Genomic DNA, 27,044 nt, shown 5'->3' with positions numbered 1-27,044 from the left:
AAAAAAAGACTAAGTTTTGTAACTCTCTCCAGGTTTGTAAAAAGGTGGCTCAACTGGTCCTGCTACACTGAGAGCACTCTGCTTTTGGGCCTAAATCAGAAACTTGGGGATGGGAAAGAAGATAGTACTTTCACACCCTTTGCTGAGAGGGACACTAAGGGAATCCATTATAAAGGTTAGTGGTTCCTGGAAGGAGACTGGCATCACATTACTGGGATGATGTCCCCTTCTGCCTGACCAAGTATGGAAATAAGCCAGAAAGAGAAGTAGAGACACATGGCAGAGCACAGACAGTGAGGTGGGTGGAAAGACAACACAGCAGAGGCCTGCAGCCTGAGACAAGGTGTTCTAAAGATGTGTGAGTGTCTTCTGTGCCAAGTGGACTCCCAGAAGATACCTAGGCTTGAACAGCCAGGCCCAACAGAGGATTAAAGTCTTAGCCAGCATGGTAAACCCCCTTCTCTTAATCTTTTTTCCTTAACTCTGACAGTAGAGTGTCTAGAGGTTAGATAAGAGGGGGAACGTATATGAGAGGCAGACAAGCTACATGTCTCTATTCTAGATACTAGAGTGGGAGGAGTGCAGAAGGGTGGCCAGTTCTGTCCACTGCTGGTCCCAAGAAACACAGAGCAAGTCTGTGCTAGGGAGAGGGGAACAGGTGCAATGTACATTGAGTCTGTGATTAATATGTATTTTTATTTTTGAGGGGGGTGGGGCAGAGAGGGAAAGAGAGAGAATGTGAGTGGTGGCAGAGAGAATCCCAAGCAGGTTCCACACTGTCAGCACAGAGCCTGATGTGGAGCTCAATCTCACACACATTGAGATCATGACCTGAGCCAAAATCAACTGAAAATTGATCAAAATCAACTGAAAATTAACCGACTGAGCCACCCAGGCACCTCTGTGATTAACATTTTTAAGTGGACAAACTTATAACTAAAAGTGATTGTGAATTGTGGGATCATCCCAGCAAGTCACTAAGGGATAGAAAAGGGATATTGGATACAGCAGGGGTGGGGGGACAGAAATTGGGAGAAAAACTAAAGTTGATTTAAGACTTATTTGAAAAACTAGTTGCATATATATTCCACCCACTTCCCTATACACACATATACCCTTGTTTTGCAACACATTTAGTAACTACTTTATATCATTCTGTATCTTTCATTTTTATCCATATGCAGACATTATTTTATATTATTTTTATATTAATATATATTTTATATTATTTTATATTAATAAATATATTTTATATTAAGCTATCACTTTCCAGCTCCCTGGAAGTGAGGGTGGAGCCACTGAAATGTAGGCAAAAGTGGTGCATGTTTCTAGGCCTAAATTCTTATGAGATCCTCTACAGATGTCTCTCTCTGCTCTTTGCTCTGGCTCTTGCTCTTCTGCTTTTCTACTGGCTGATTGCAGAGGATCCAGCACACAGCTCTTAGAGGAGGTCTGAGGGAGAATGGAGCCCATGAATGTAAGTCACTGTGTCACTGTGAATATAAGTCACACTAAGTCACTGTGTGGAGTGGAGCTAACCAGGAAAGCCCAGCAGCACAGAACTTTCACATTAGACTTCAGCCTCTGAGCTTTACCTTGGTTTGTTTCTACTGCATAACATAGCACCCTTTGAACAATACACTGGCAATCTAGAATTTGTTCAGAACGTCTTTATTCTTCTTGTTAGAGTCTTACTGTCCACAGAGATTACGAACACTGTCCTTCAGATAAATTAATAAAACAGCTCATAACAAAGTGAAGAGAACATGGGTTTTGAAGTAGGACCTGATTGGAAAGCCCAGCTTTGTTATTTTCTTTTAGACTCAGAGGGAAATCCTGGACCAGTGGCCAGCTTTCTGTTTTCTTGCCAGGACACATGAAATGCCTCTTGCTCCCTTCTCACAAAATGTACATAGAATTAAAATTCTTAAGTCTGTAAGTAGTTAACAAAATAGTTGACACAGTTATATAAACCTCTGTCCTCTTTCCTGTAGAACAGGTTTTGAAAGTGTTTTTATTTTTGAAGGGGATTATATTTCAGTTGGGTACAAGAGAAGAAAACCTGATTCCTTTCCAGAGAAAATGGGGATCTTCATGAAATAATGGATATGGGAAATGATTGCAAAAGCTGCATTAGGTGAGGGGCACATGGGTGCTCATTTGGTTAAGCATCCAACTCTTTTTTTAAATGTTTGTTTATTTATTTATTTTGAGAGAGAGAGTGCATGTGTGCAGAGGAGTGGCAGATAGAGAAGCAGAGAGAGAGAATCCAAGCAGGCTCTGTCAGTGCAGAGCCTGATGCAGGGCTTGATCTCAAGAACAGTGAGATCATGACCTGAGCTGAAATTAAGAGGCAGACACTTAACCAACTCAGCCACCTGGGTGCCCTGTGCCCTCTTGAAATCTCAGCTCAGGTCCTGATCTCAGGGTTATGAGTTCAAGCCCTGTACTGGGCTCCATGCTGGGCGTGGAGCCTACTTAAAAACAAAAACCAAAAACTATATGAGGTGAAAAGCTGATGGAACCTTGGATGGGTCAGGCTGATACCTTAACATCAAAAAAGGCAAGCCAACTAGAGATTATGTTTCCCAAGATGTCATGCAATAGTAATTACACAATACTCTTTATGTAATCCTTTTGCTAAATATTGATCTGGCCTCTAGATACATTAGTTTACAGAAATAAAGGGACAGAAAAATAGGTTAAATTCAGCTACAGGGTTGAATACTCAAAATGAATTAAATGATAGGATGTTTAGGTTTGTTTCACAGTAATGCAAGGAGAGGGAGTGGTGGGCGGGGATGTAAATGAAACAAGACTGGCCATGTGTTGACAATCCTTGGAGCAGAGTGACAGATACACAGGGGTTTATTATACTATTCTAGCTATTGGTATATATGGTTGAAATTTTCCACAATGAGGGACAAAGAGAAAGAATAAGGAAGTAAAAACTACAAGTTATATATAAATTTTGCTATAAAAAGAAATGAAGAGGTGGAAGAGGAAAAATATCCCAAGATACTTAAAATTTTTTTAATGTTTATTTATTTATTTATTTTGAAGGAGAGACAGAGCATCACCAGGGGAGGAGCATAGAGAGAGGGAGACACAGAACCCAAAGTAGGCTCTAGGATCCAAGCTATCAGCACAGAGCCTGACGCAGGGCTTGAACCCATGAGCCAGGAGATCATGACTTGAGCCAAAGTCGGACGCTCAACCAACTGAGCCACCCAGGCATCCCCTAAGATATTTTTTTTTTTCTGTATTGTAAGTCTTTTTTCTTTCTTTATTATTTTTTTTATATATGAAATTTATTGACAAATTGGTTTCCATACAACACCCAGTGCTCATCCCAAAAGATGCCCTCTTCAATGTCCACCCCCTACCATTCCCTCCCTCCCACCCCCCCATCAACCCTCAGTTTGTTCTCAGTTTTTAAGAGTCTCTTATGGCTTGGCTCTCTCCCACTCTAAACTCATTTTTTTTTCCCTTCCCCTCCCCCACGGGTTTCTGTTAAGTTTCTCAGGATCCACATAAGAGTGAAAACATATGGTATCTGTCTTTCTCTGCCTTACTTATTTCACTTAGCATCACATTCTCCAGTTCCATCCACGTTGCTACAAAGGACCATACTTCATTCTTTCTCATTGCCACATAGTACTCCATTGTGTATATAAACCACAATTTCTTTATCCATTCATCAGTTGATGGACATTTAGGCTTTTTCCACAATTTGGCTATTGTTAAGAGTGCTGCTATAAACATTGGGGTACAAGTGCTCCTATGCATCAGTACTCCTGTATCCCTTGGGTAAATTCCTAGCAGTGCTATTGCTGGGTCATAGGGTAGGTCTATTGTTAATTTTTTGAGGAACCTCCACACTGTTTTCCAGAGTGGCGGCACCAGTTTGCATTCCCACCAACAGTGCAAGAGGGTTCCTGTTTCTCCACATCCTCTCCAGCATCTATAGTCTCCTGATTTGTTCATTTTGGCCACTCTGACTGGCGTGAGGTGATATCTGAGTGTGGTTTTGATTTGTATTTCCCTGATGAGCGACGTTGAGCATCTTTTCATGTGCCTGTTGGCCATCTGGATGTCTTCTTTAGAGAAGTGTCTATTCATGTTTTGTGTCCATTTCTTCACTGGATTATTTATTTTTTCGGGGGTGGAGTTTGGTGATTTCTTTATAGATTTTGGATACTAGCCCTTTGTCCAATATGTCATTTACAATTATCTTTTCCCATTCTGTCGGTTGCCTTTTAGTTTTGTTGATTGTTTCCTTTGCAGTGCAGAAGCTTTTTTACTTCATGAGGTCCCAACAGTTGATTTTTGCTTTTAATTCCCTTGCCTTTGGGGATGTGTCAAGTAAAAAATTGCTGCGGCTGAGGTCAGAGAGGTCTTTTCCTGCTTTCTCCTCTAAGGTTTTGATGGTTTCCTGTCTCACATTCAGGTCCTTTATCCATTTTGAGTTTGTTTTTGTGAATGGTGTAAGAAAGTGGTCTAGTTTCATTCTTCTGCATGTTGCTGTCCAGTTCTCCCAGCACCATTTGTTAAAGAGACTGTCTTTCTTCCATTGGATATTCTTTCCTGCTTTGTCAAAGATGAGTTGGCCATACTTTTGTGGGTCTAATTCTGGGATTTCTATTCTATTCCATTGGTCTATGTGTCTGTTTTTGTGCCAATACCATGCTGTCTTGATGATGACAGCTTTGTAGTAGAGGCTAAAGTCTGGGATTGTGATACTTCCCGCTTTGGTCTTCTTCTTCAAAATTACTTTGGCTATTCGGGGCCTTTTGTGGTTCCATATGAATTTTAGGATTGCTTGTTCTAGCTTTGAGAAGAATGCTGGTGCAATTTTGATTGGGATTGCATTGAATGTGTAGATAGCTTTGGGTAGTATTGACATTTTGACAATATTTATTCTTCCAACCTGTGAGCATGGAATGTTTTTCCATTTCTTTATATCTTCTTCAATTTCCTTCCTAAGCTTTCTATAGTTTTCAGCATACAGATCTATTACATCTTTGGTTAGATTTATTCCTAGGTATTTTATGCTTCTTGGTGCAATTGTGAATGGGATCATTTTCTTTATTTGTCTTTCTGTTGCTTCATTATTAGCGTATGAGAATGCAACTGATTTCTGTACATTGATTTTGTATCCTGCAACTCTGTTGAATTCATGTATCAGTTCTAGCAGACTTTTCGTGGAGTCTGTCGGGTTCTCCATGTATATTATCATGTCATCTGCAAAAAGTGAAAGCTTGACTTCATCTTTGCCAATTTTGATGCCTTTGATTTCCTTTTGTTGTCTGATTGCTAGAACTTCCAACACTAAGTTAAACAACAGCAGTGAGAGTGGACATCCCTGTCGTGTTCCTGATCTCAGGGGGAAAGCTCTCAGTTTTTCCCCATTGAGGATGATATTAGCTGTGGGCTTTTCATAAATGGCTTTTATGATGTTTAAGTATGTTCCTTCTATCCCAACTTTCTTGAGAGTTTTTATTAAGAAAAAATGCGAATTTTCAAATGCTTTTTCTGCATCGATTGACAGGATCATATGGTTCTTATCTTTTCTTTTATTAATGTGATGTATCACGTTGATTGATTTGTGAATGTTGAACCAGCCCTGCATCCCAGAAATGAATACCGCTTGATCATGGTGAATAATTCTTTTTATGTGCTGTTGAATTCGATTTGCTAGTATCTTATTGAGAATTTTTGCATCCATATTCATCAGGGATATTGGCCTGTAGTTCTCTTTTTTTACTGGATCTCTGTCTGGTTTAGGAATCAAAGTAATACTGGCTTCATAGAATGAGTCTGGAAGTTTTCCTTTACTTTCTACTTTTTGGAATAGCTTGAGAAGGATAGGTATTATCTCTGCTTCAAATGTCTGGTAGAATTCCCCAGGGAAGCCATCTGGTCCTGGACTCTTATTTCTTGGGAGACTTTTGATAACTGATTCAATTTCTTCACTGGTTATGGGTCTGTTCATGCTTTCTATTTCTTCCTGTTTGAGTTTTGGAAGTGTGTGGGTGCTTAGGAATTTGTCCATTTCTTCCAGGTTGTCCAGTTTGTTGGCATATAATTTTTCCTAGTATTCCCTGATAATGGCTTGTATTTCTGAGGGATTGGTTGTAATAATTCCATTTTCATTCATGATTTTATCTATTTGGGTCATCTCCCTTTTCTTTTTGAGAATCCTGGCTAGAGGTTTACCAATTCTGTTTATTTTTTCAAAAAACTAACTCTTAGTTTCATTGATCTGCTCTACAGTTTTTTAAGATTCTATATTGTTTATTTCTGCTCTGATCTTTATTATTTCTCTTCTTCTACTGGGTTTAAGGTGTCTTTGCTTCTCTGCTTCTATTTCCTTTAGGTGTGCTGTTAGATTTTGTATTTGGGATTTTTCTTGTTTCTTGAGATAGGCCTGGATTGCGATGTATTTTCCTCTCAGGACTGCCTTCGCTGCATCCCAAAGCGTTTGGATTGTTGTATTTTCATTTTCGTTTGTTTCCATATATTTTTAAATTTCTTCTCTAATTGCCTGGTTGACCCATTCATTCTTTAGTAGGGTGTTCTTTAACCTCCATGCTTTTGGAGGTTTTCCAGACTTTTTCCTGTGGTTGATTTCAAGCTTCATCGCATTGTGGTCCGAAAGTATGCATGGTATGATCTCAGTTCTTGTATACTTATGAAGCGCTGTTTTGTGACCCAGTATGTGATCTGTCTTGGAGAATGTTCCATGTGCACTCAAGAAGAAAGTATATTCTGTTGCTTTGGGATGCAGAGTTCTAAATATATCTGTCAAGTCCATCTGATCCAATGTATCATTCAGGGCCCTTGTTTCTTTATTGATCATGTGTCTAGATGATCTATCCATGGTTGTAAGTGGAGTATTAAAGTCCCCTGCAATTACCACATTCTTGTCAATAAGGTTGCTTGTGTTTGTGAGTAATTGTTTTATATATTTGGGGGCTTCTGTATTCGGTGCATAGACATTTATAACTGTTAGCTCTTCCTGATGGATAGACCCTGTAATTATTATATAATGCCCTTCTTTATCTCTTGTTACAGCCTTTAATTTAAAGTCTAGTTTGTCTGACATAAGTATGGCTACTCCAGCTTTCTTTTGACTTCCAGTAACATGATAAATAGTTTCCATCCCCTCACTTTCAATCTGAAAGTGTCCTCAGGTCTAAAATGAGTCTCTTGTAGACAGCAAATAGATGGGTCTTGCTTTTCTATTCATTCTGATACCCTATGTCTTTTGGTTGGCGCATTTAGTCCATTTATGTTCAGTGTTATTATAGAAGGATATGGGTTTAGAGTCATTGTGATGTCTGTAGGTTTCATGCTTGTAGCGATGTCTCTGGTACTTTGTCTCACAGGATCCCCCTTAGGGTCTCTTGTAGGGCTGGTTTTAGTGGTGATGAATTCCTTCAGTTTTTGTTTGTTTGGGAAGACCTTTATCTCTCCTTCTATTCTGAATGACAGATTTGCTGGATAGAGGATTCTCGGCTGCATATTTTTTCTGTTCATCACATTGAAGATTTCCTGCCATTCCATTCTGGCCTGCCAAGTTTCAGTAGAGATATTGGTCACGAGTCTTATTGGTCTCCCTTTATATGTTAGAGCACATTTATCCCTAGCTGCTTTCAGAATTTTCTCTTTATCCTTGTATTTTGCCAGTTTCACCATGATATGTCATGCAGAAGATCGATTCAAGTTACGTCTGAAGGGAGTTCTCTGTGCCTCTTGGATTTCAATGCCTTTTTCCTTCCCCAGATCAGGGAAGTTCTCAGCTATGATTTCTTCAAGTATACCTTCAGCTCCGTTCCCTCTGTCTTCCTCCTCTGGAATACCAATTATGCGTAGATTATTTCTCTTTAGTGCATCACCTAGTTCTCTAATTTTCCCCTCATACTCCTGGATTTTTTTTTATCTCTCTTTTTCTCAGCTTCTTCTTTTTCCATAATTTTATCTTCTAGTTCACCTATTCTCTCCTCTGCCTCTTCAATCCGAGCTGTGGTCGTCTCCATTTTATTTTGCAGCTCATTAATAGCATTTTTTTAGCTCCTCCTGGCTGTTCCTTAGTCCCTTGATCTCTGTAGCAATAGATTCTCTGCTGTCCTTTATACTGTTTTCAAGCCCAGCGATTAATTTTATGACTATTGTTCTAAATTCACTTTCTGTTATATTGTTTAAATAGTTTTTGATCAGTTCGTTAGCTGTTGTTATTTCCTGGAGGTTTTTTTGAGGGGAATTCTTCTGTTTTGTCATTTTGGATAGTCCCTGGAGTAGTGTGGAACTGGAGGGCACTTCCCCTGTGCTGTCTTGAATAACTTGCATTGGTGGGCGGAGCCGCAGTCAGACCTGATGTCTGCCCCCAGCCCACTACTGAGGCCACAGTCAGACTGGTGTGTACCTTCTCTTCCCCTCTCCTAGGGGCGGGATTCACCGTGGGGTGGCATGGTCTGTCTGGGCTACTTGCACACTGCCAGGTTTGTGGTGCTGGGAATCTGGCGTATTAGCTGGGGTGGATAGGCAAGTTGCACAGGGGCGGGAGGGGGGTGCTCAGCTTGCTTTTCCTTTGGAGATCTTCTTCAGGAGGGGCCCTGTGGCACTGGGAGTGAGTCAGACCCGCCGCTGGAGGGGTGGATCCGCAGAAGCACAGCGTTGGGTGTTTGCGCGGTGCAAGCAAGTTCCCTGGCAGGAACTGGTTCCCTTTGGGATTTTGGCTGGGGAATGGGCGAGGGAGATGGCGCTGACAACCGCCTTTGTTCCCTGCCAAGCTGAGCTCTGTCCTCTGGGGCTCAACAACTCTCCCTCCCGTTGTCCTCCAGCCCTCCGGTTCTCCAAGCAGAGCTGTTAACTTATAACCTTCCAGATGTTAAGTCCCACTTGCTGTCCAAACACACTCTGTCCGGCCCCTCTGCTTTTGCAAGCCAGACTCAGGGGCTCTGCTTTGCTGGTGGGCTGCCCCTCCACCCCGGCTCCCTCCCGCCAGTCCATGGAGCGCGCACCACCTCGCCGCCCTTCCTACCCTCTTCCATGGGCCTCTCATCTAGGCTTGGCTCCAGAAAGTCCGTTCTGCTAGTCTTCTGGTGATTTTCTGCGTTATTTAGGTAGGTGTGGGTAGAATCTAAGTGATCCTCAGGATGTGGTGAGCCCAGCGTCCTCCTACCTCGCCATCTTCCCAGAAGCCAGTCTTTTCTCTTTAAGAACTTGTTACCAGCCACCACCTTGACACAAATGGAACCTGGAAAATGATGTTCTCAGAGATGCTTTTCTGTCTTCTTTGTTGTCCAACACTGTGAAAATTGTTCAAAGATGGAACTTGAAAGGGTTCACCCAATGCCAGCATAGGACAGATGACAGCTGAGGCCCAGATATCACTCTCTCACTTCATGTCCATTGTCATGACTACCTCCCGGGTCAGGAAGACAAAGCCAGCATCAGGATTTCCTCATTTTGCGACAACTTTCTGACTCCCTGTAGGTGTGTGGTTCAGAATCGAGGGCCCGGTGAGCCGCCCCCCCCCTAAGATATTTTAATATAGGAGATATTACTATGTGTTTGTGGCTGTCTCTTTACAACTCCTAGTCCAAAATAAAAGGAAGAAATGGGTGGCACAGGAGAGAGGTAATTGAAGGAGTAATGTTCTTGAGTTGGGGAGAGGAGATGATGTCAAGGACACTGTGGAGAGGGTGGCCCAAACTAGGAACCTGACAACTATTCATTGTTACAGGAAGGAATGCAGAAGGTATGAACAGAATTGTAGGAGTTTAGGTTGATTAAGTACTAGGGGGTTGAGGAAATTCTCTTCTGGCTACTTCTAAATCTCAGTGAAATAAGAGGAGGAGAGGAGAGATGAAGGTTTATAGAAATAGGAGAAGGTATGAAATGGTTATCTCCACCTATAGATATGTAATGGGGTTATCAGGCAATGGGGAGGACCTGCTTGGATTTTTTAAGACCATTAGCAAGTACCATCAACATCCTAAGTGCAGAACCAGGTTTCCGCAGAACCATTTCACCAGAGGTATGTTAAGCTGCTCACATGCAGTCACAATATAGGGAGATAGCTATCTGGAGTTTTGCAGAAAGTTGGGTTTTGTCCGGCGAGTATGGTGAGGGAGAGCAGTACAAAGGAGTTGTGTAGGACCTAGAATCCAAAATGGGCAAGAGGTAAGTGAAGGTATAAAGAAGACAGTGTTCAAGTCAATGGACTGAAGATTTTAGTGGAGTTAAAGGAATTACTGTGATAAAGATAGTAAAGGGAAATGAACTGGCAAGACAGGAGGAATTAGTAAAAAAAAAAAAAAAAAAGCGGGGTGGGGGATGTTGACACAGATTTTGGAGGTAGTACTGTTGGTGGTAATGAGAAGGTGTGGGGTGCAGTCACAAGAATGAGAGACTAAGGCTGGGTAGGATTAAGATCATTGGGAGACAGGATATTAAGAGAATGAAAGACCACAGTATTAAATGGGTTGTTTACATGAGCACTGAAGTTACTAAGATGGAACAGGGACTGAACTCAGGTCCCCTCAATCTTCACCACAAAATCCAGCAATCCTTGAGAGATGGATCTCTATGGTCTTACAGGAATGGAAAACAGGATGCTTACCAAAGGAGGGACCCCACTACAAAGACTGGTGAAGACCAAATCAAACCAGTCTGCAAGATGGACCCCAGTGCTGACCTTTCACTGACTTTGTCCCTCATTATAATACTAAAAACCATGCCCAGGGGTGGAGATTTAACATGGTAATGAGACATGCGATGCGTGAAGAAGCATGTTCTGTCCACTTTGCCTGTCCGCCCAACTTCCTGTATCTCTCTTCACCCCTACATGCTTAGACATCACTCCTTTCCCACCTTACCATCTTTAAAAACTTCCTTGGCCTTTGTTCTGACAGCCAGCATGAAGGACCCTTTCCTTTGCGCTGTCTCCCTTGTGCTCGAGCATAAGCCCAATAAAAGCCTTGCCTGGAAATTCCCATTTGGCCCCAGTCAATTCCTATTGCTTGGAGAGCCCAAGGACCCAAGTCAATAACATTACGAAGAATGATGTAGAAATTATAATAGAGAATGACCATAAACTAGCATAACAGAAAAAGAATCTACAGAACAATAAGACACATTTGTTGTAGGTAAGACCTGATATAGGGATAACAACATTAAAACACCTCTGGCTGAGGTTAATTAATTTGTGAATAAAGAAAAAATTACACAAGCACCCAGGCAGAGTAAGTGAGGCTCTACAGTGCTGCATTTCAATTCAGTTCTGACACTGTTGGGATAGCATCAGACCTCACAGCTTTAAAAACACAGTCCCCAGAAAGACTTCCCATACTTCAGATGTTAACTGTAAGTTCACAGGTCCCCAGACCACACAAACCTCTGACCAACTGGCTACCAACCCCTCCTGTTCCTTAATTCACTAGATCTCACAGAACTCAAAAGAGTGCTAGACTTGGGATTACAGTTTTATTATAAAGGTTATATATCAGGACCAGCCAAATTAAAAGAAGCATAAAAGAAAGTCTGGAAAGTCCCAAATGTACAGCTTCCATGCCCTCTCTCTGTGGAATCAGGGCATGTCACCCTCCCAGCACATTGGATATATTCACCAACCAGGAAACTTCACCATTTTTATTGGGGTTTCATTATTTAGGCATAATTGATTGAATCATTAGGCATTTGACTCAAGTCAATCTCCAGTTCCCTTTCCCTCCCCAGAGCTTCAAAGCTCCAACCCTCTGATCACATGGCTGACCTTTCTGGTGACCAGACCCTTCATCCTGAGTCACCTTGCTAGCATAATCTCAGGTGGCATTTAAGGGGTTCATGAATAACAAAGGCACTCCTATTACTCAGGAATTCTAGGGATTTAGAGTCTCCAAGGATTTAGGAGCCAGGGACAAAGGCCAGTCAAATTTTCTATTATACAACAGGCACATTCCAGGAGAACAGAACTTCTTTGACCTTGGGCTTCTCCAAAGTAATATTTAATGCCAAATAACAGTGAAACAAGGTCTACAGTTTTCTGAGGGAAAGAAAATTTAACACAAGAAACTCTTACCTAGACTTTATATTCTCAGTATAAAGTCAGTAGATAGGCATTACCAACTAAGCAAGGGAAAGCAGTCATTATAAGCCCTTGTGGGGGAAAAAAAATCTAGTAGGTGTTAAATTCAGCTAACAAAGAAAAACATTAATGAATACAAGGAAAGACAAGCTATGTGTAAAGGACTATTAGTAAGCACTGAATCCACTTAGACATTAGATCAGGGTTTCTCAGCCATAGCCCTTACTTTTAAAGTTGGATAATTAACTCTTTGTTGGAGGCTATCTTCTGCATTGTTTTTTAGGTTTTTTAATTAAAAAAAATTTTTTTTTAATGTTTCTTTATCTTTGAGAGACACACAGAGCATGAGCAAGAGAGGAGCAGAGAGAGAGGGAGACACAGAATCCGAACCAGGCTTCAGGCTCTGAGCTGTCAGCACAGAGCCCCATGCAAGGCCCAAACCCATGAATCACAAGATCATGACCTGAGCCAAAGTCAGACATCTAACCGACTGAGCCACCCAGGTGCCCCATGGTATAATATTAATTAGGCATGGTGACCACTGCCTTATTCTCAATTAGTTGGAATGCTTCTAATATTTCACCATAAAATGTTTCTAATGTTCAATATCAAAATAATTTGTTGATATACATTATTTATCACATTAAAGAAATCTCCTTCCACTTGAATTTTACTTTTGAGGGCAATGGAGGTTATCATGAATAAATACTGAAATTTATACACTTTATGTGTGCACTGAAATGCTCATATTGGTTTTTCTCCTTTTACCTTTTCTTAGGATAAACTCAAACTTGTCATAATGGATTTTTGGTTTTTGTACATTGCTGATTTCAGTTTGTTAAAAATCTATTTTTGACTTTTTGTTTGTTCATAGTTTTTCAGTTTGCCTATGATTTTCTTTTTAGCAGTGTTCTTGTCTCGTTTTGCTATCAATGTTATTCTAATCTCAAAAAATGAGTTGGGAGGACTTCTACTCTGGGAAGAGGAAGTAGACAGACCTTTCTCTTTTCTCCTGCTAAGTGCAACTGAAATCCCTGGACATTAGATATAAAACAAACATAAGACTCTGGAAGGTATAGAGAGGAAGGCAGACTGGTTATAGAGTTTGGGACCTAAGGAATGACCCAGTGGTCAGTTCCCTGGGTTTTCTTTTTTTGCCTCATATATTGTAGACTTGGGAGATGAAAAAGCCAGAAACTTGGAAATACCAATGGTACCAACAATAAAAGCCCCAGAAAAAGCCTGCTGTCTTTTACCAGAGGACCATGAAAGGAGCAGCCTACCAAGACAAAAAAAACTTTAAAATATTATCTGTTCTACTCCAGCTCCACATCACGGCTCCACATATCCTTACCTATGCCAGCAAAAGGTAGAGTGGGAAGCTTAGACTTCTACTCTCACCAGTCTATAACAAGGTATCCCAATACCCTCCACTGGGGTAGCATCAGAGAATGCCAAGTAGGGAACAGGCCAGTGTCAGCAGAGACCCCATGAGGAGTTGGAACTGCTATCCCCACCCAGCACTGCTCCCAATCCCAGTTTAATTGGAGACTTAGTGGACAATCTAGATTTCTATATTCATCTGGCATTAATGAGGTGGTGTCCTCCCACTTTCCCTGCCAGGACAATGTGGAACAAAGCCAACTAAAACAGAAGGTTTAAATGAGATCTAGAATTTGATTACATAATACAAATATGTCCAGGTTTCAAATGAAAATCACTCACCATACCAAGAACCACGAAGATCTCAAACTGAGTAAAAAAAGACAGTCAATAGATACCAACACCAAGATGACAAAGATGTTAGAAGTATCTGACAAAGATTTTAAAGCAGCCATAATAAAAATGCTTCAACAAGCAATTGTAAATATATATGCTTGAAACACCAAAGCCTCAGCAAAGTAATAGATTATTATCAAGAAGAAACAAATGGAAATTTTAAAATTAAAAAATACAATAAAAAATATAATAAGAGAAAAACTTAATTGGATAGACTCAACGGCAGAATGGGAGGAAGAAGAGAAAATAATTAGTTAACTGGAAGATAGAAAAATAAAGATTACCCAATATATTACTGGGGGGGTTGTGGGAGGGGGTATGGACTTAATGGGTAAGGGGTATTAAGGAATCTACTCCTGAAATCATTGTTGCAGTATATGCTAACTAACTTGGATGTAAATTAAAAAAATAAAAAAAAATTTTAAATAAATAAACATTTTTAAAAAGTAACAGTTTTGATGGTAAAATTTAATCAATGTAGGAGTCTCATATCTTTGTAGGGTTCCCACATATGTACCTAATTAAAATTGTGGGGTTTTTTTTCTGTTTAAATAAAGTGGTCAATTTAGAAAATCTGAAAAAAAAAAAGTTCCCCAATATTAACAACAGAGAGAAACCAGGCTGACAAAAAAAAAAAAAAAAAAAAAAAAGAGCCTCAGAGACTTGTGGGGCTATCATAAAAGATCTAACATTGTGTCATAAGACTCCCAAAAAGGGAGAGAGGGCAGGGCTAGAAAATTACTTCAAGAAATAATGATGGAAAACTTCTCAAAACTGGCAAGAGGTATATAGAATTCATCTATAAATATAAATATATATTATTTCAGGGAAGCAAAGCTGGTTCAATGATTAAAAAATCCACTTTATTAATAGGCTAATGAAGAAAAATCACATGATGATATTGAGACAGAAAAGGTATTTGCCAAAATTCAAGGCTTATTCATGATAAAAATTTTCAGAAAAATAAGAATAAAGGAGAACTTCCTCAACTTGATAAATGTCATCTACAAAATATTACAGCTGACATTACCCCCAAGCATGAAAGACTGAATGCTTTCCACTTAATATCAGGAACAAGGCAAGCATAGCTGCTCTCCCCATTCTTTTTCAACATAGCCTGTAAATTCTAGCTAATGCAATAAGGCAAGAAAAGGAAATAAAAGGCACAGAGAACCAAAATAAAGAAGTAAAACTGTCCCTATTTGCAGATTATGTGACTCTCTACATAGATAATCCCAGGGAATCAACAGCAACCAAAAACTCATAGAACTAAAAAGTGACCAATAAATCCCTCATTTTGTTTGAGTGAATTTGAATTGGGTTTCTGTCACATGTAACTGAAAAGGTCATTTACTTATTCATTTACCAATCAAATATTTATTGAATGCCTAAAAGCTGCCAGCAACTGCTCTAGACAATAGTGATGCATCAGCAAACAAAACAAAGTTCTTACTCCTAAGGGTGATGGTAAGAGATGTAAAAAGTTAACACAGATTAAAGAGAAAAAACAATGAGGGGTGCTGTTTTAGAAAATGTAGTAAGAGAAGACCACTTTGATGGATACCTCATAAAATGGGGATTTAGCCAAGGGATTATCTAAGAGAAGAGTTTTCCAGGCAATAGAAGCTGTAAGTTCAAAGATCCCAAAGCTGGAACATGTGTGGTAGGTTCAAGCTGCAGAAGATTAAGAGAAGGAGAGGTGGGTGGTGGTCAGAGAGGACCCTGTTCCAGATCACCAGGTCCTTGTAGTCCATGGAAGGACTTGAGATTTGACCTGGAGTGAACCAGGAAGCACTGAAGGATTTGAGCAGAGGAATGACCTGATAGCATTTATGTTTAGTCATCACCAGCTCAACAGATAAACACAGCAACAGGTTCCCTAAGACCTAGAGCAACCCAAACCTACCCCTTAACTTCTTTCTTTTCCATTTAAACCCCCTCTTTGTCTTCTTACGTCCTTTTTTCTTTGCTCCTTCTAAGAGAAAACTTCCTCTATTCCTTCATGGGACCCATCCCCCCAGCAACTCCATAGACACTTTTCTTCCTGTGAATAAATTACTTTCCCAGCTCCCCAGCAAAGGCTTACAGGGTATTTAAATAATTAACTTTAAAAGGGAGGGTGGCAGAAAATTGTGTAAGCTTTCAGCGTAAACTTGGCCTGAAACTCCTGCTCCTCCCTCTAGAATGTCTCTACCAATCCAGGAAGGGCCCTCTGTCTATGTCTTGCTTCTTCCAGTTGTCAGACTACTTCTCCCTCTTCTGTTGGCTACTACCAGGACTAAAGCAGAAGTGAGAGTTCAAGTTTCAGGGCTGCTCTTCTAGGAAACAGGTCTGCCATCATCGCCAGCTGTGTTGGAATCTTTCACTTTAGTGAGTACTACCTTATCTGTCCTCTATGTAAGGTTTTCTGGGCTGGCACATGCACTTTTGAGCAAGAGTAACAAACAAGCAAGCAAAACCAACAAATCAAAAGTGCTCTCATGAAAGTATTTCTATCAGAATTTCTCAGCTGTTGTGTAATTGTATCTAGTAAGTAGCAAGGAGTATGTACACACAAAAGGCTGTAAACATAGCAGGTAAGTTTTTCATTTTAAGTCTTTTGGTACTATGTAATTTTTTTTTTTAACTATGTGCATGTGTTAACTTGGTAAAATGTTTTAATTGAGTTCAAGTACCAGCTGAGTTTTTCATTGTGCTGTCTACTTACCTCTCCACCCTGCTCAGTGGCAGATAGGAATCCATCTTCTGCATCATCCAGAAAGTATGCATACTACCTCTAGGGAAACTTCAGGGAATGTATAAATGAAAATCCAAGGAAATAATCCAGGGAAGCCACTTTTCTCCATTAAGTGATCAAGGGAAGCTCCAAAAATCCTATAGAGAAGGTTAAGTTTAGGGCTAGGGAGAATAGTAGGGGGCTTCATCTTGCTTTGAGGCTATATATGCTAAGCCACTGTTATTACTTGGATTACTTGGTAGGAGAGATACTTACAGAGATGTAGGGCAGCTAAAACCTCTTCTGCACTGCTGTTTATATAGATGTAGAGCTTGCATTTTAGATGAGACCTTAAATACTTTGAAAGCCCAGCTGACCAGGAATGGTACTTTCTCTCTTAGAGGAGTTTTCTGTAGCTCAGTATAAACATCTGTACTCCTAGCTCAGCTCCTTCACCTACAAAGAATATTAGAAACCTGGAAAATAGATGTTATGAAATGCTAAGATCACTGAAAAGAACGTCGCTGGGGAGAAGGCAATCTTACCACTTTGATGAGGAGGATGCTGATAAGTTCTTTTTGGTAGAGCAGAATGGTTAGGCTCATTTTAAGCTCCAAATGACTGGTCAATTTTCTTTTCATTATATGTTTGAAGGATTCTAAATGTGGTGGAGGAAATAGTTTCAAAATTTCATCTTAAATGCATAATAATGGAAACAATTCAAATGACATCAATAGAGGACTGGCTTAAGAAATTATGGTGCAGCTGTTCACTGGAATGCCATGCACTCTTTAAACAAAACAAAAACATTAAAAAAAAAAAACCCAAAATGAGAAAGATACTTATGTACTGATGTGGAAAGACCTTCAAGAATTTGTCATAAAAATGTTTTTTAATGGGAAGAATAGTGTGTACTCTAGGTTACCTGTTGTGTCAAAGTGGTGGAGAAAGAAGAATCTATTGCTTAAATACACATAAAGAAATACTGAAAAGATACATAGAAGTAATTGTAGTTCCTTAAGGGAGTGGGGGGGGGGATGAGACTGAGCAGCTGTGAGATGGGGGTGCAGGGGGAAGATTTTTTCACTGTGTAATTTTTATGCTTTTTGCATCATTTGAAGACATGATCTAAAAAATCACAAATAAACAGAAAAGTTACACTAAAAGCTTAGTGTTTTTAACTACTACTTAATGTGGGGCTCTAACTCACCAACCATGAGATCATGGCCTGAGCCAAAATTGGAAGCTTAACCAACTGAGCCACCCACTTGCCCCTTATATCACCCACTTCTGAGCTATTATCAATATAGATCAGCACTGTCCACAAGAGATGTTCTTCAGTGATAGAAATGTTTTGTGTCTGCAGTTATCTATATGCAGTAGCCAAGAGCCACAAGTGGCTATTTAAGTGCTTAAAGTTCAGTTACTCTAAGAACTTATTTTTAAATAGTATTTAAATTAATTTGAATTTAAATAGTCACATGTGAACAGTCCAGGTAGTTATATAAATCTGATTAAGCAATAAAGGCACTGCTCAGGTCTACTGTTATCCTGAGCTATTGAAATAAACTGTATATAAAAGTTCTCCCTTCTGAGTCATTTCTTCATTCAACAAATAAGCAAATACTATGGGCTGAACACGATGATATTTCCCAGGGATAGTCCCATGAACATAACAGACTAAATGCCTACCCTCATAGAACTTACATTCTAACACCAAAGATCAGCAAACTAGAGCCGTGAGTTAAATCCCACCCTCTACCTGTTTTTATACAGGCTGCAAACCAAGAATGGTTATTACATTTTAATTTTTTATAAATATTATAACGTAAAAATATAAACATTTTTTGTTTTTTGAAACATTTGAAGACATGATCTAAAAAATTACAAATAAAGAGAAAAGTTACAACACTGAAAACCTAGTGTTTTTAACTACTACTTAACAACTCCTTTCAGCTGAATGAAACCTGATGCTAATTCTGTAATAAGGGAGACGGCTGCCAAATGTATGGGATTTATCTTTATATAATATTTATAATTTATATTATAAATGTTTTTTTCATTTTTGAAAAAGTCAAAAGAGGAATAATAATTCATGACACATGAAAAATATATGAAATTCAAGTTTCAGTATCCATAAACAGGTCTTTTTTGGAACATAGCTATGTCTATTTAGTCATGTATTGTCAATGGCTTCTATCTCAACCAGAGTTGAAGTAAGCAGTTGCCACAGAGATCATACATATGGCCCAGAAAGCCTAAATTATTATCTGGCCCTTTACAGAAAAGGTTTGCCAACCCCTGCTCTAGAGAGTAGTGATATGCTAGACACCATGATAAGCACTTTGTATGTATTATCTCATTTAATCTTTGGGACAATTCTCTCTGACAGGGGTTCTATTAGTCTCTACATTGGCAAAACAGAAAACCGGGTTCTGAAAATGTGCATTTTCTAACTAGCTTCCAGGTTATGCTGATGCTGCTGGTTCACAGATCACAACCTGTGAATCAGTGATTCTCCACCTTGATTGCACGTTAACATCCTCTGAGGAAATTTTAAGAATATGCTGCCCAGGCCCCATCTTCCAGAGATTCTGATTTAATTGGTCTAATACCCAGGCATCAGTATTTTTAAAAAGCTTTGCTGGTGATTCAAATATACAGCCAGGGTTGAGAATCACTGCTCTACTGAAATCCTATTGAACAACAGTAAAGAGAACATTCAAATGAGAATCCAAAGATGTGAGTTCTAGTTCTAACTCTGATATGACATGTTGAAGCAAGTTGCTTCCCTTCTCCGGGGCTCTGTTTTCTCTGCAGGTGAAAAATGGGGAGCTCAAACCAGATGATCTCAGAGGGTTCAAGTTCAGTGACTTGTCTGGTCTTCACATAAACAGGTGGGAGAGTCAGAAGAAGAACCCAGATCTTATAATGCAGTGGGTGCAGCAACATGATGCCCAAACACCAGACCTATTTAGGATAAAACTGATGGCTGACATTATTAATTATTGTTTGGCAACATATCAGTATAGAAACTCTCCCACATAGCCTGCTGCCTTACACACCACATAGCTAGAATTGCAGTTAAAAATGATTTAATGATTATGAGAGTAGTATTTCATTGTAGGAAATTTGGAAGATTACAGAATGTATGAAGAAGAGAACCCTACAATCCCTAGAACCATGTTTTTAATAACTTTGTTTATGAGACCTCAGCCAAGTAAATGACATCATGATCAAATGATTTCCCACAGAAGCAGGGGGGCTCAGTGGCCTGAAGGGTCCTCCCCCACAAAAGTCCTAAAGGTTAAAGCCCTATTATTACATCTCCCGTAAATGCAGCTCCAAGCCTGGACTGGAAGGTTGTGTGGGCTCCTACTGGGAGCATGGGAACTATGGCCTATAAACCAAAGGACTTTTGACAGTTCTTTCATGCCTAATTGGTACTGGGATACTCTCAGTTTTCTCACTTATGGATTACCCACTGTGGAAATTTCTCCTGAACATGTCTGTACAACTCTTGAAATGAAGGTGAAAGATTAAATTAGATAAGCAGGCTTGGCCCTTTGCTTTCACTGAGAGTAAATGAGTGACCCAGATCTTCACTTCTTTAGAAATGCATATGGGAGACAATAGTATGCAGTACATAGTCAGGAGAATGGGCTGGGACCAGACAGTTCTAGGTTCAGATCCAACTAATGCCTCTGTTGTGGACTGAATGTGACCCCTCAAATTCTTATGTTGAAGCCCTGACCCCCGAAATGTGATGGTATTTGGAGGTGGGGTCTTTAGGAGGGAATTAGGTTTAGATGAGGTCACAAGGTGAGGCCCCAATAATGGGTTTAACATTTTTATAAAAGGAGAAGAGAAACCAGAGCTCTTGCTCTCTCTACCATGTGAGGAAACAAAGAGAAGGTGGTCATCCACAAGCCAGGAACAGAGCCCATACTGGGAAACTGAACTGGCCAGCACTTGGTCTTAGATTTCCCAGCCTCCAGAACTGTGAGAAATAAATGTCTATTTTTTGAGCCATCCTCTCTATGGTATTTTGTTATGGTGGCCAGAGTTGACTAAGACAGCCTCGCTTCGTCATTTTTTCTTTCTTTAAACAGAAATGATAATAGTATCCATGTCACAGAGTTACTCTGACGATTTAGTGATAATTTGTATGTAAGTGAAACAAAGTACAGTGTTTAAAACATATTGAGTGCTCAGAGAATGGCATTTTTAGGATGATTGTTAGTAATAATAATAAAACTTAGCTATTTTGGGGTATAGCTACCTTTAGGAGAGAGACAAATACATATCCTTTTACTTGTCTTTTAGATGGATTAGTTTCTGTGGAAACCCTGAGTGCTAACACATCCAGCAAGACTGATGCTACCTCTTGTCACTATGAAGACATTACTTCATGCCAAGTGTTTTTGGCGCCTAGCAATCCCTGGTTCTGTGAGAGAACTGCATAAAGATTATAGAATAGTGCCTCCTCAGAATTTTTCCAACTATGAATCCATGAAACAGGAATTCAAACTGGAGACTCCAGAGTATTTCAACTTTGCTAAAGATATCCTGGACCAATGGACCAATATGGAAAAGGTATGAAGCAAGGGCCAGTCCAACTACAGTTTCTCAGATAGAAGTGATTTTGCCCCCAGGGGATATTTGGCCATGTCTGGAAACAATTTTGTTGCCATGACTTGTGAGAAGGTGTGTGCCAATGGTTAGAGGCCAGGGATGTGCCACACATCCTCTAATACATAAGACAGTTCCCCATGGCAAAGAATTATCTGGCTCAACATGTTAATAGTTCCATGGTTGAGAAAGGTGATGGTTATAAAAATGCATGATTATAGGTTAACTTCTTCAAAATCCAGAAAGGACTCGAATGAAAATGATTCCAAGAGTCAGAAATGGTAGGAAACAAGACATAGATATGTCACTGAGAGAATATAAAGGGATGCAAGAATTCTAACTTCTTGGAAAGAAAAGCAATCAGGCTAAATGAGAAATGACATATGCTGTAAGAAATGACATGGCTCCCAACAGCTAGAAATAAAGACTCTAGAGTTATTTCCCAATATTCCATGTGTGTCTTAACTAATGACCTGTGAATTTTATTCTGGAAAAAATATTCCATTAAGTCAGTTAAAATAGAATTTAGCTGCATAATGACCTTTAAATCCATGACTGGTTTGTCTTTCCTCAGGCTGGAAAGAGACCTTCCAATCCAGCCTTCTGGTGGATAAATGGAAATGGAGAAGAAGTGAGATGGAGTTTTGAAGAACTGGGATCTTTGTCTAGAAAATTTGCCAATATACTTACAGAAGCCTGTGCCCTGAAAAGAGGAGATAGAGTAATTGTGATTCTGCCCAGGATCCCAGAATGGTGGCTTGCAAATGTAGCCTGTCTGCGAACAGGTTAGTAGTGCTTGCAATCTGATATATATTTAAAATAGGCTAGATGGGAGAGTTTCCAAAAGATCTAAGTAATCATGAGACATTCATTTGGGTAAATTATTTGAGGAACTATACACAATATAGTATTATTCTCAGAAACCTTAGAAATGTGTTGGAAACATTTCCTATCTTTTGACTTAAACTATGAGTTGGGTTTTTCATAATGAAATTAAGTTTATTTTTTAATTAAGTTTATTTACTTATTTATTTACTTATTTACTTATTTATTTATTTATTTACTTATTTATTTACTTATTTATTTTTGAGAGAGACAGAGAGTAGAGAAGGGGCAGAGAAAGAGGGAGAGAGAGATTCTCTGTGCTGTCAGCACAGAGCCCGATGTGCTGCTTGTACTCACAAACCCTGAGATCATGACCTGAGCCAAAACCAAGAGTCAAGACTCTTAACCTACTGAGCCACCCAGGTGCCCCATGAAATAAGTTTTTTAACCAAATGCCAATCAACAATTGAATACCCTCATACCTACCACTCTTCTCCTCCTATAGACTCATGGCCATCTGAATCTCAATGCAGCCACAAACTCAAAGAACCTACCCTAGTTCTTCTTTCATGCCTTTATTTCTCTCATGGTTAATTACCATTCATCTGGTACCCTAAGCCAAGCAGCTGCTACTCCTCCTTCCAAATCAGTTCCTGCATCTTGTAAATTTGACTTTCTACGTGCCCCTTGAGTCCCTCTTCTTCTCCAATTCCATCGCCATTGCCTTACTTCACATGTTTACCATCTCCTGAATGGACTTGCCCAAAAGTCTTCCTAATTCTGGTCTTGTGTGTGCCCACTTTACTCCTACGCAATTCATTCTCCATAGCTACTGTTCTTTCTAAAATGCACATTTTATCCTGTCATTATGCTGCTTGACATGATTTAATAACTCTCCATTGCCTACCTGGTAACATCTGAACTTCTTTAGTTTGTCATGGAAGGTTTGAACTATCTTCCCTTCATTGTTTTCATACTCTGTGCTCCAGGAGTAGCAAGTAGTTTCCTATAAGGTTCATGATCCTTCCCATTTCCTGGCTTTTGTGCACGTTGTTTCCTATGTGTGGAAACCCTTTTCCTCACACCTAACCTCCTGGCCAACTATTGGATTTTCAGGTCTTAACTCTAATGTCACTTCTCAGGCAACCCCACCCTGATGTCCCAATTAGGTGCTTTCTTTTTTGAGCTCCCCTAAAAAAATGTATGCATTTTTATTTTAACCTGTACTATGTTGTCTGGGTATATCATTTGTTCATAAATTTGTCATTCCCATAGGACTATGTATGTTCCTAAAAGGCAATGACTATGAGATAGTCATGTCTGTACCTCCAATTGTTGACATATAGTAAACGCTCAGTAAAATATTGGTTGAATTAATTCATATCCCTACCGTTATAATAAATCATTACATTAAGTAAGCATTCTTAATTTATCACAATAATTACTTGCAATTGAGGAGAGTTATACATTCCATATCATATATACATATAAATTATACACTGGAGTAGCAGAACCCACTTTTACAGTTTTTCTTTTTTAACGAAATGATAGCTTTCATGAATGCTGCTATACTCATTGTCTTAGTAAGGGGAATGTTGGATTTCCAAGAACAGAAATCCATTCATATTAGTTCAACTAAGGAAGGATAATTATTGGATGTCTACTGAAGAATCTTACAGAAAAAAAGTGCAGAAAGAGCAACTGGCCTCTGCAAGGGAGGCGGGCAGCTTCTTTCTCTATTTCTTTTGCTCTAAAGCCATAGGGCCTCTTGTCTCTGCCTCTCTCAAGCACCTGTTCTTTTGACATCTGCTAACACATGATTTCTTTGCTGCCTTCATTTTGGCTGACGTGTGGCTTTGGTTTGCCACACAGATGCCTTAGGTCCTAACTCTGTATGTCCTCAGTCTCTTAAATCAAATATTTGAGGCAGAATCTGATTGGCATGGCTTGGGTTAGGCCAGTCAGATGTGGTCAGAGGCAAGTTCATCTGGTACAAACATGGTTACTGAGGTTACAGAAAGTAAGGCAGAGTCTCTTAGAAGGGAGGATGAAAGGGAGGCAATAAATGGTAAATCTAATATACTAACAATTCTGAAAATAAGCATTACCTACCACCTAGAGGGATGGGTAGATGGACTAGGCTTTCAAATCCTGTTGCCAAACTGAATGATGGGAGTTACTTCTTTTGTCCACCAAACAAACTTCTGTAAAAATTTTGTCCTTTCATGTAGATCTGTTAACAGGGAGAAAAGGGGCTACGGGTGTCAGTCTTTTGACCCTTCATGCAAAAATTGGTAATATCATCTTATACACCCTATATCACAAACATGGTAATGAGAGGCCTCCCCAAGATTTAAAGTAACATTTTGTTCCCTGACAAGAAATAATGTAATGCTTCCCAGAATGATTAATTTGGACAGGAAGCAGTTTTAATAGGTAAGATTGGTCACTATTAATAGGTTCTTTTAAAGATAGGATATGAGGAGAGGGTCCAACATGGCAGAGAAGTAGGGGGAATCAATACTCCCATGCCTCGCAAACAAAGAAGTGTAGAAACTAAAGGACTTTGAACACCAGAGCCTGGGAGGAAAAGAGACTGAATCTACCAGGAAGAAAATGGGAAAGCTGGAAAAAAGATAGGTGGGTAACTGCGAATTGGGGGAGATAAAAAAAAGGCTGCATGGGCACGGAGGGGAGGGACCCCCTTCTGCAAAGAGACAAAGGGAAGAGAAAGAGTGGCTAGGGAAGTGCAGGACTGTATCTAGACAGGAGAAAGACCTCGGACTGGGATTGAGACTGAGAGGGATCTGATCTCTAACTGCAGGGCTTTCTTCCGACTGGGGCTGGCTCCCTGTTCATGCACCTGGGGTGGAGGGGAGCCAGCCCTGGATGTGGTGGTAGGCCAGAGCTCAGTCCACAGTTGGAGAAAGTGGTTCCCTCCCTGGAGGGCTGCATGATAGTACAGAACCTGCCTGCATCCTCCACCCCTTGGGCCCAGTGGCTGGGCCAAGGGCGCAGTCTGCAGGAGAAAAAGGCAGCTGTCTCCCTGGAGTGCTGTGGGAAAAGACAAAGCCTGCCTGCATCCGCCACCCTGTGGGCTCGCAGCGAGGGCAGCAACTGAGTCCGCAGTAGGAGAAGGCTGTCCTCCCTGAAGTGTAGAGGCACAGACAAAGCCAGTCGAGACCACATATAGCCGCACTGAGAGGCGCTTCCCCAGCGCCAGAGCGCACTCAGCTGGACTTTGAATCCTAGCCAAGCACAGAGTCAGGGGAGTTGGCGGAGTGGAGCCAGAAGGACCCCGCCGTCTGTGCCCCGGCACAGTGAGGACTACTCAAACTGAGTCCACCAGGTCTGGCTCTGTGGAGAAGAGACTGGGGAATCACCATTCTCTCTCCCCCCCCCCCCCATCCCACCACCACCACCAAAGTGAGGCCTCAAGGATCACTCCCAGAGCCCATAGTGGAGGTGGGTTCAGAATACGCCAAACCATGCCTCCTTGCACTGGGTAACTGCGTATCCAATTGATTGGCACAGACCCTGCAGACAGCTCCTCCCGACAAGCAATGTAGCATTGCCTGGATTAACTCTAGGTCAATTATGGATATATAGATATATTCTCCCCCCACCCCCAATTTCTTCTCCTTATCTCTGATCTCCCCTAGGCTGGTTACTCTGGTTATTGGGCTGTCTAAACAGACATATTTAATCCATTGTCTTGATACATGTTCTACACCTCCTTTACACTCCTTTCTCTCTCCCTGGAATAATCAAGCCATATAATTTCTCTGTCTGGGTGACTTTATCTTCGTTTCATTTCCCCCGCTTCCTTCTTTATTTTCCTTTGTCTCTCTCTGGATTAAGTCTTTTAGTCTCTCTGCCTAATCAATGTTTATTTTTTCCTCCCCCCCCCGCCCCCACCACGTGTTCCTATCATTTCTCTCTTTGTATGTGCCTTTCCATCAGCACTGCCTCCACTTTCTTCTTTACCTGTAGTCGGTACTTTTGGGTTTTTTGTTTTTAGTCTTTAAGTTTTTGTTTTTGTTTATTTGCTTGTGTTATTTGTCTGTGTGTTTGCATGTTTTTGTCTCCTGTTTGTCTATCTGTTTTCCTTTGCAGGGCCACTCCAAGGAACAAATCAAAGCACATCTGGTGGAGGGTCCAAAATATTATTACGAATAGAGTAATAAAATAACCAAAGTCACAACAACAGAGAGCAAGTAACAATCTCTGAAAAAACACCTCCTGAAGGGCGAGGCCCTGGGCAGTGTATGACACTCCTTTAATATAGCAGTGCTCGCAGGTGCAGGGCAAACAACAAACATTTAAAACGCATAAGGGTCCGACTTCAGCCAGGTCACGATCTCGCAGTCCGTGAGTTCGAGCCCCGCGTCGGGCTCTGGGCTGATGGCTCAGAGCCTGGAGCCTGCTTCCCATTCTGTGTCTCTCTTTCTCTCTCTGCCCCTGCCCCGTTCATGCTCTGTCTCTCTCTGTCCCAAAAATAAATAAACGTTGGAAAAAAAAATAAAAAATAAAAAAATAAAATAAAATAAAACGCATAAGGGACAGAAAACTAGCCAAAATGATGAAACGGAAAAATTCTCCTCAAAAGAAATTACAGGAAGTAGTGACAGCTAACGAATTGATCAAAACCGATTGAAGCAATATAACAGAACAAGAATTTAGAATAATAGCCATAAAATTAATTGCTGGGCTTGAAAAAAGCATAGGGGACAGCAGAGAACCTATTGCTACAGAGATCAAGGGACTAAAAAACAGTCATGATGAATTAAAAAATGCTATAAATGAGGTGCAAAATAAAATGGAGGCTGCCACAGTGTGGATTGAAAAGGCAGAGGAGAAAATAGGTGAATTAGAAGATAACATTATGGAAAAAGAGGAAGCTGAGAAAAAGAGAGATAAAAAAATCCAGGAGTACGAGAGGAGAATTAGAGAACTAAGTGATGCAATCAAATGGAACAATATCCCTATCATAGGAAT

At 40.3% G+C, this 27,044-nt stretch overlaps 2 protein-coding genes across 10 annotated transcripts in view; one reads left to right on the top strand and one right to left on the bottom strand.

The window, feature by feature from the left end:
- ERI2 (ERI1 exoribonuclease family member 2) overlaps positions 1–27,044 on the bottom strand; it is a 65,228-nt gene that overhangs the window by 6,088 nt on the left and 32,096 nt on the right. For 2 of the 4 annotated variants that reach the window (XR_006708098.1, XR_006708099.1), the window contains exons 10-12: positions 24,159–24,279; positions 16,866–17,065; positions 16,581–16,747 (exon numbers count right to left, since the gene is read on the bottom strand). The exons of 1 other annotated variant lie outside the window; for it this stretch is intronic. The gene's annotated coding sequence lies outside the window, so the exon portion shown is untranslated. The remainder of the gene's footprint in view (positions 1–16,580; positions 16,748–16,865; positions 17,066–24,158; positions 24,280–27,044) is intronic. One more of the 4 variants, XR_006708100.1, reaches the window with a different exon arrangement.
- The window catches only part of ACSM3 (acyl-CoA synthetase medium chain family member 3), a 59,930-nt gene that overhangs the window by 7,638 nt on the left and 25,248 nt on the right, over positions 1–27,044 (top strand). For 2 of the 6 annotated variants that reach the window (XM_045460427.1, XM_045460421.1), the window contains exons 2-3: positions 20,916–21,185; positions 21,796–22,006. In XM_045460427.1, the coding sequence (XP_045316383.1) occupies positions 20,967–21,185; positions 21,796–22,006 (430 nt within the window). In that variant the 5' untranslated portion in view covers positions 20,916–20,966. Of the gene's footprint in view, positions 1–9,504; positions 9,528–16,080; positions 16,244–19,414; positions 19,487–20,915; positions 21,186–21,795; positions 22,007–27,044 lie in introns of those variants that run through there. The other 4 variants (XM_045460424.1, XM_045460426.1, XM_045460423.1 and 1 more) reach the window with 4 other exon arrangements.

This window comes from Leopardus geoffroyi, chromosome E3 (assembly GCF_018350155.1).
Source record: "Leopardus geoffroyi isolate Oge1 chromosome E3, O.geoffroyi_Oge1_pat1.0, whole genome shotgun sequence".
NCBI classification, from domain to species: domain Eukaryota; kingdom Metazoa; phylum Chordata; class Mammalia; order Carnivora; family Felidae; genus Leopardus; species Leopardus geoffroyi.
Note: the sequence above shows the minus strand (reverse complement) of the source record. Positions and strands in the feature narration are given on the sequence as shown.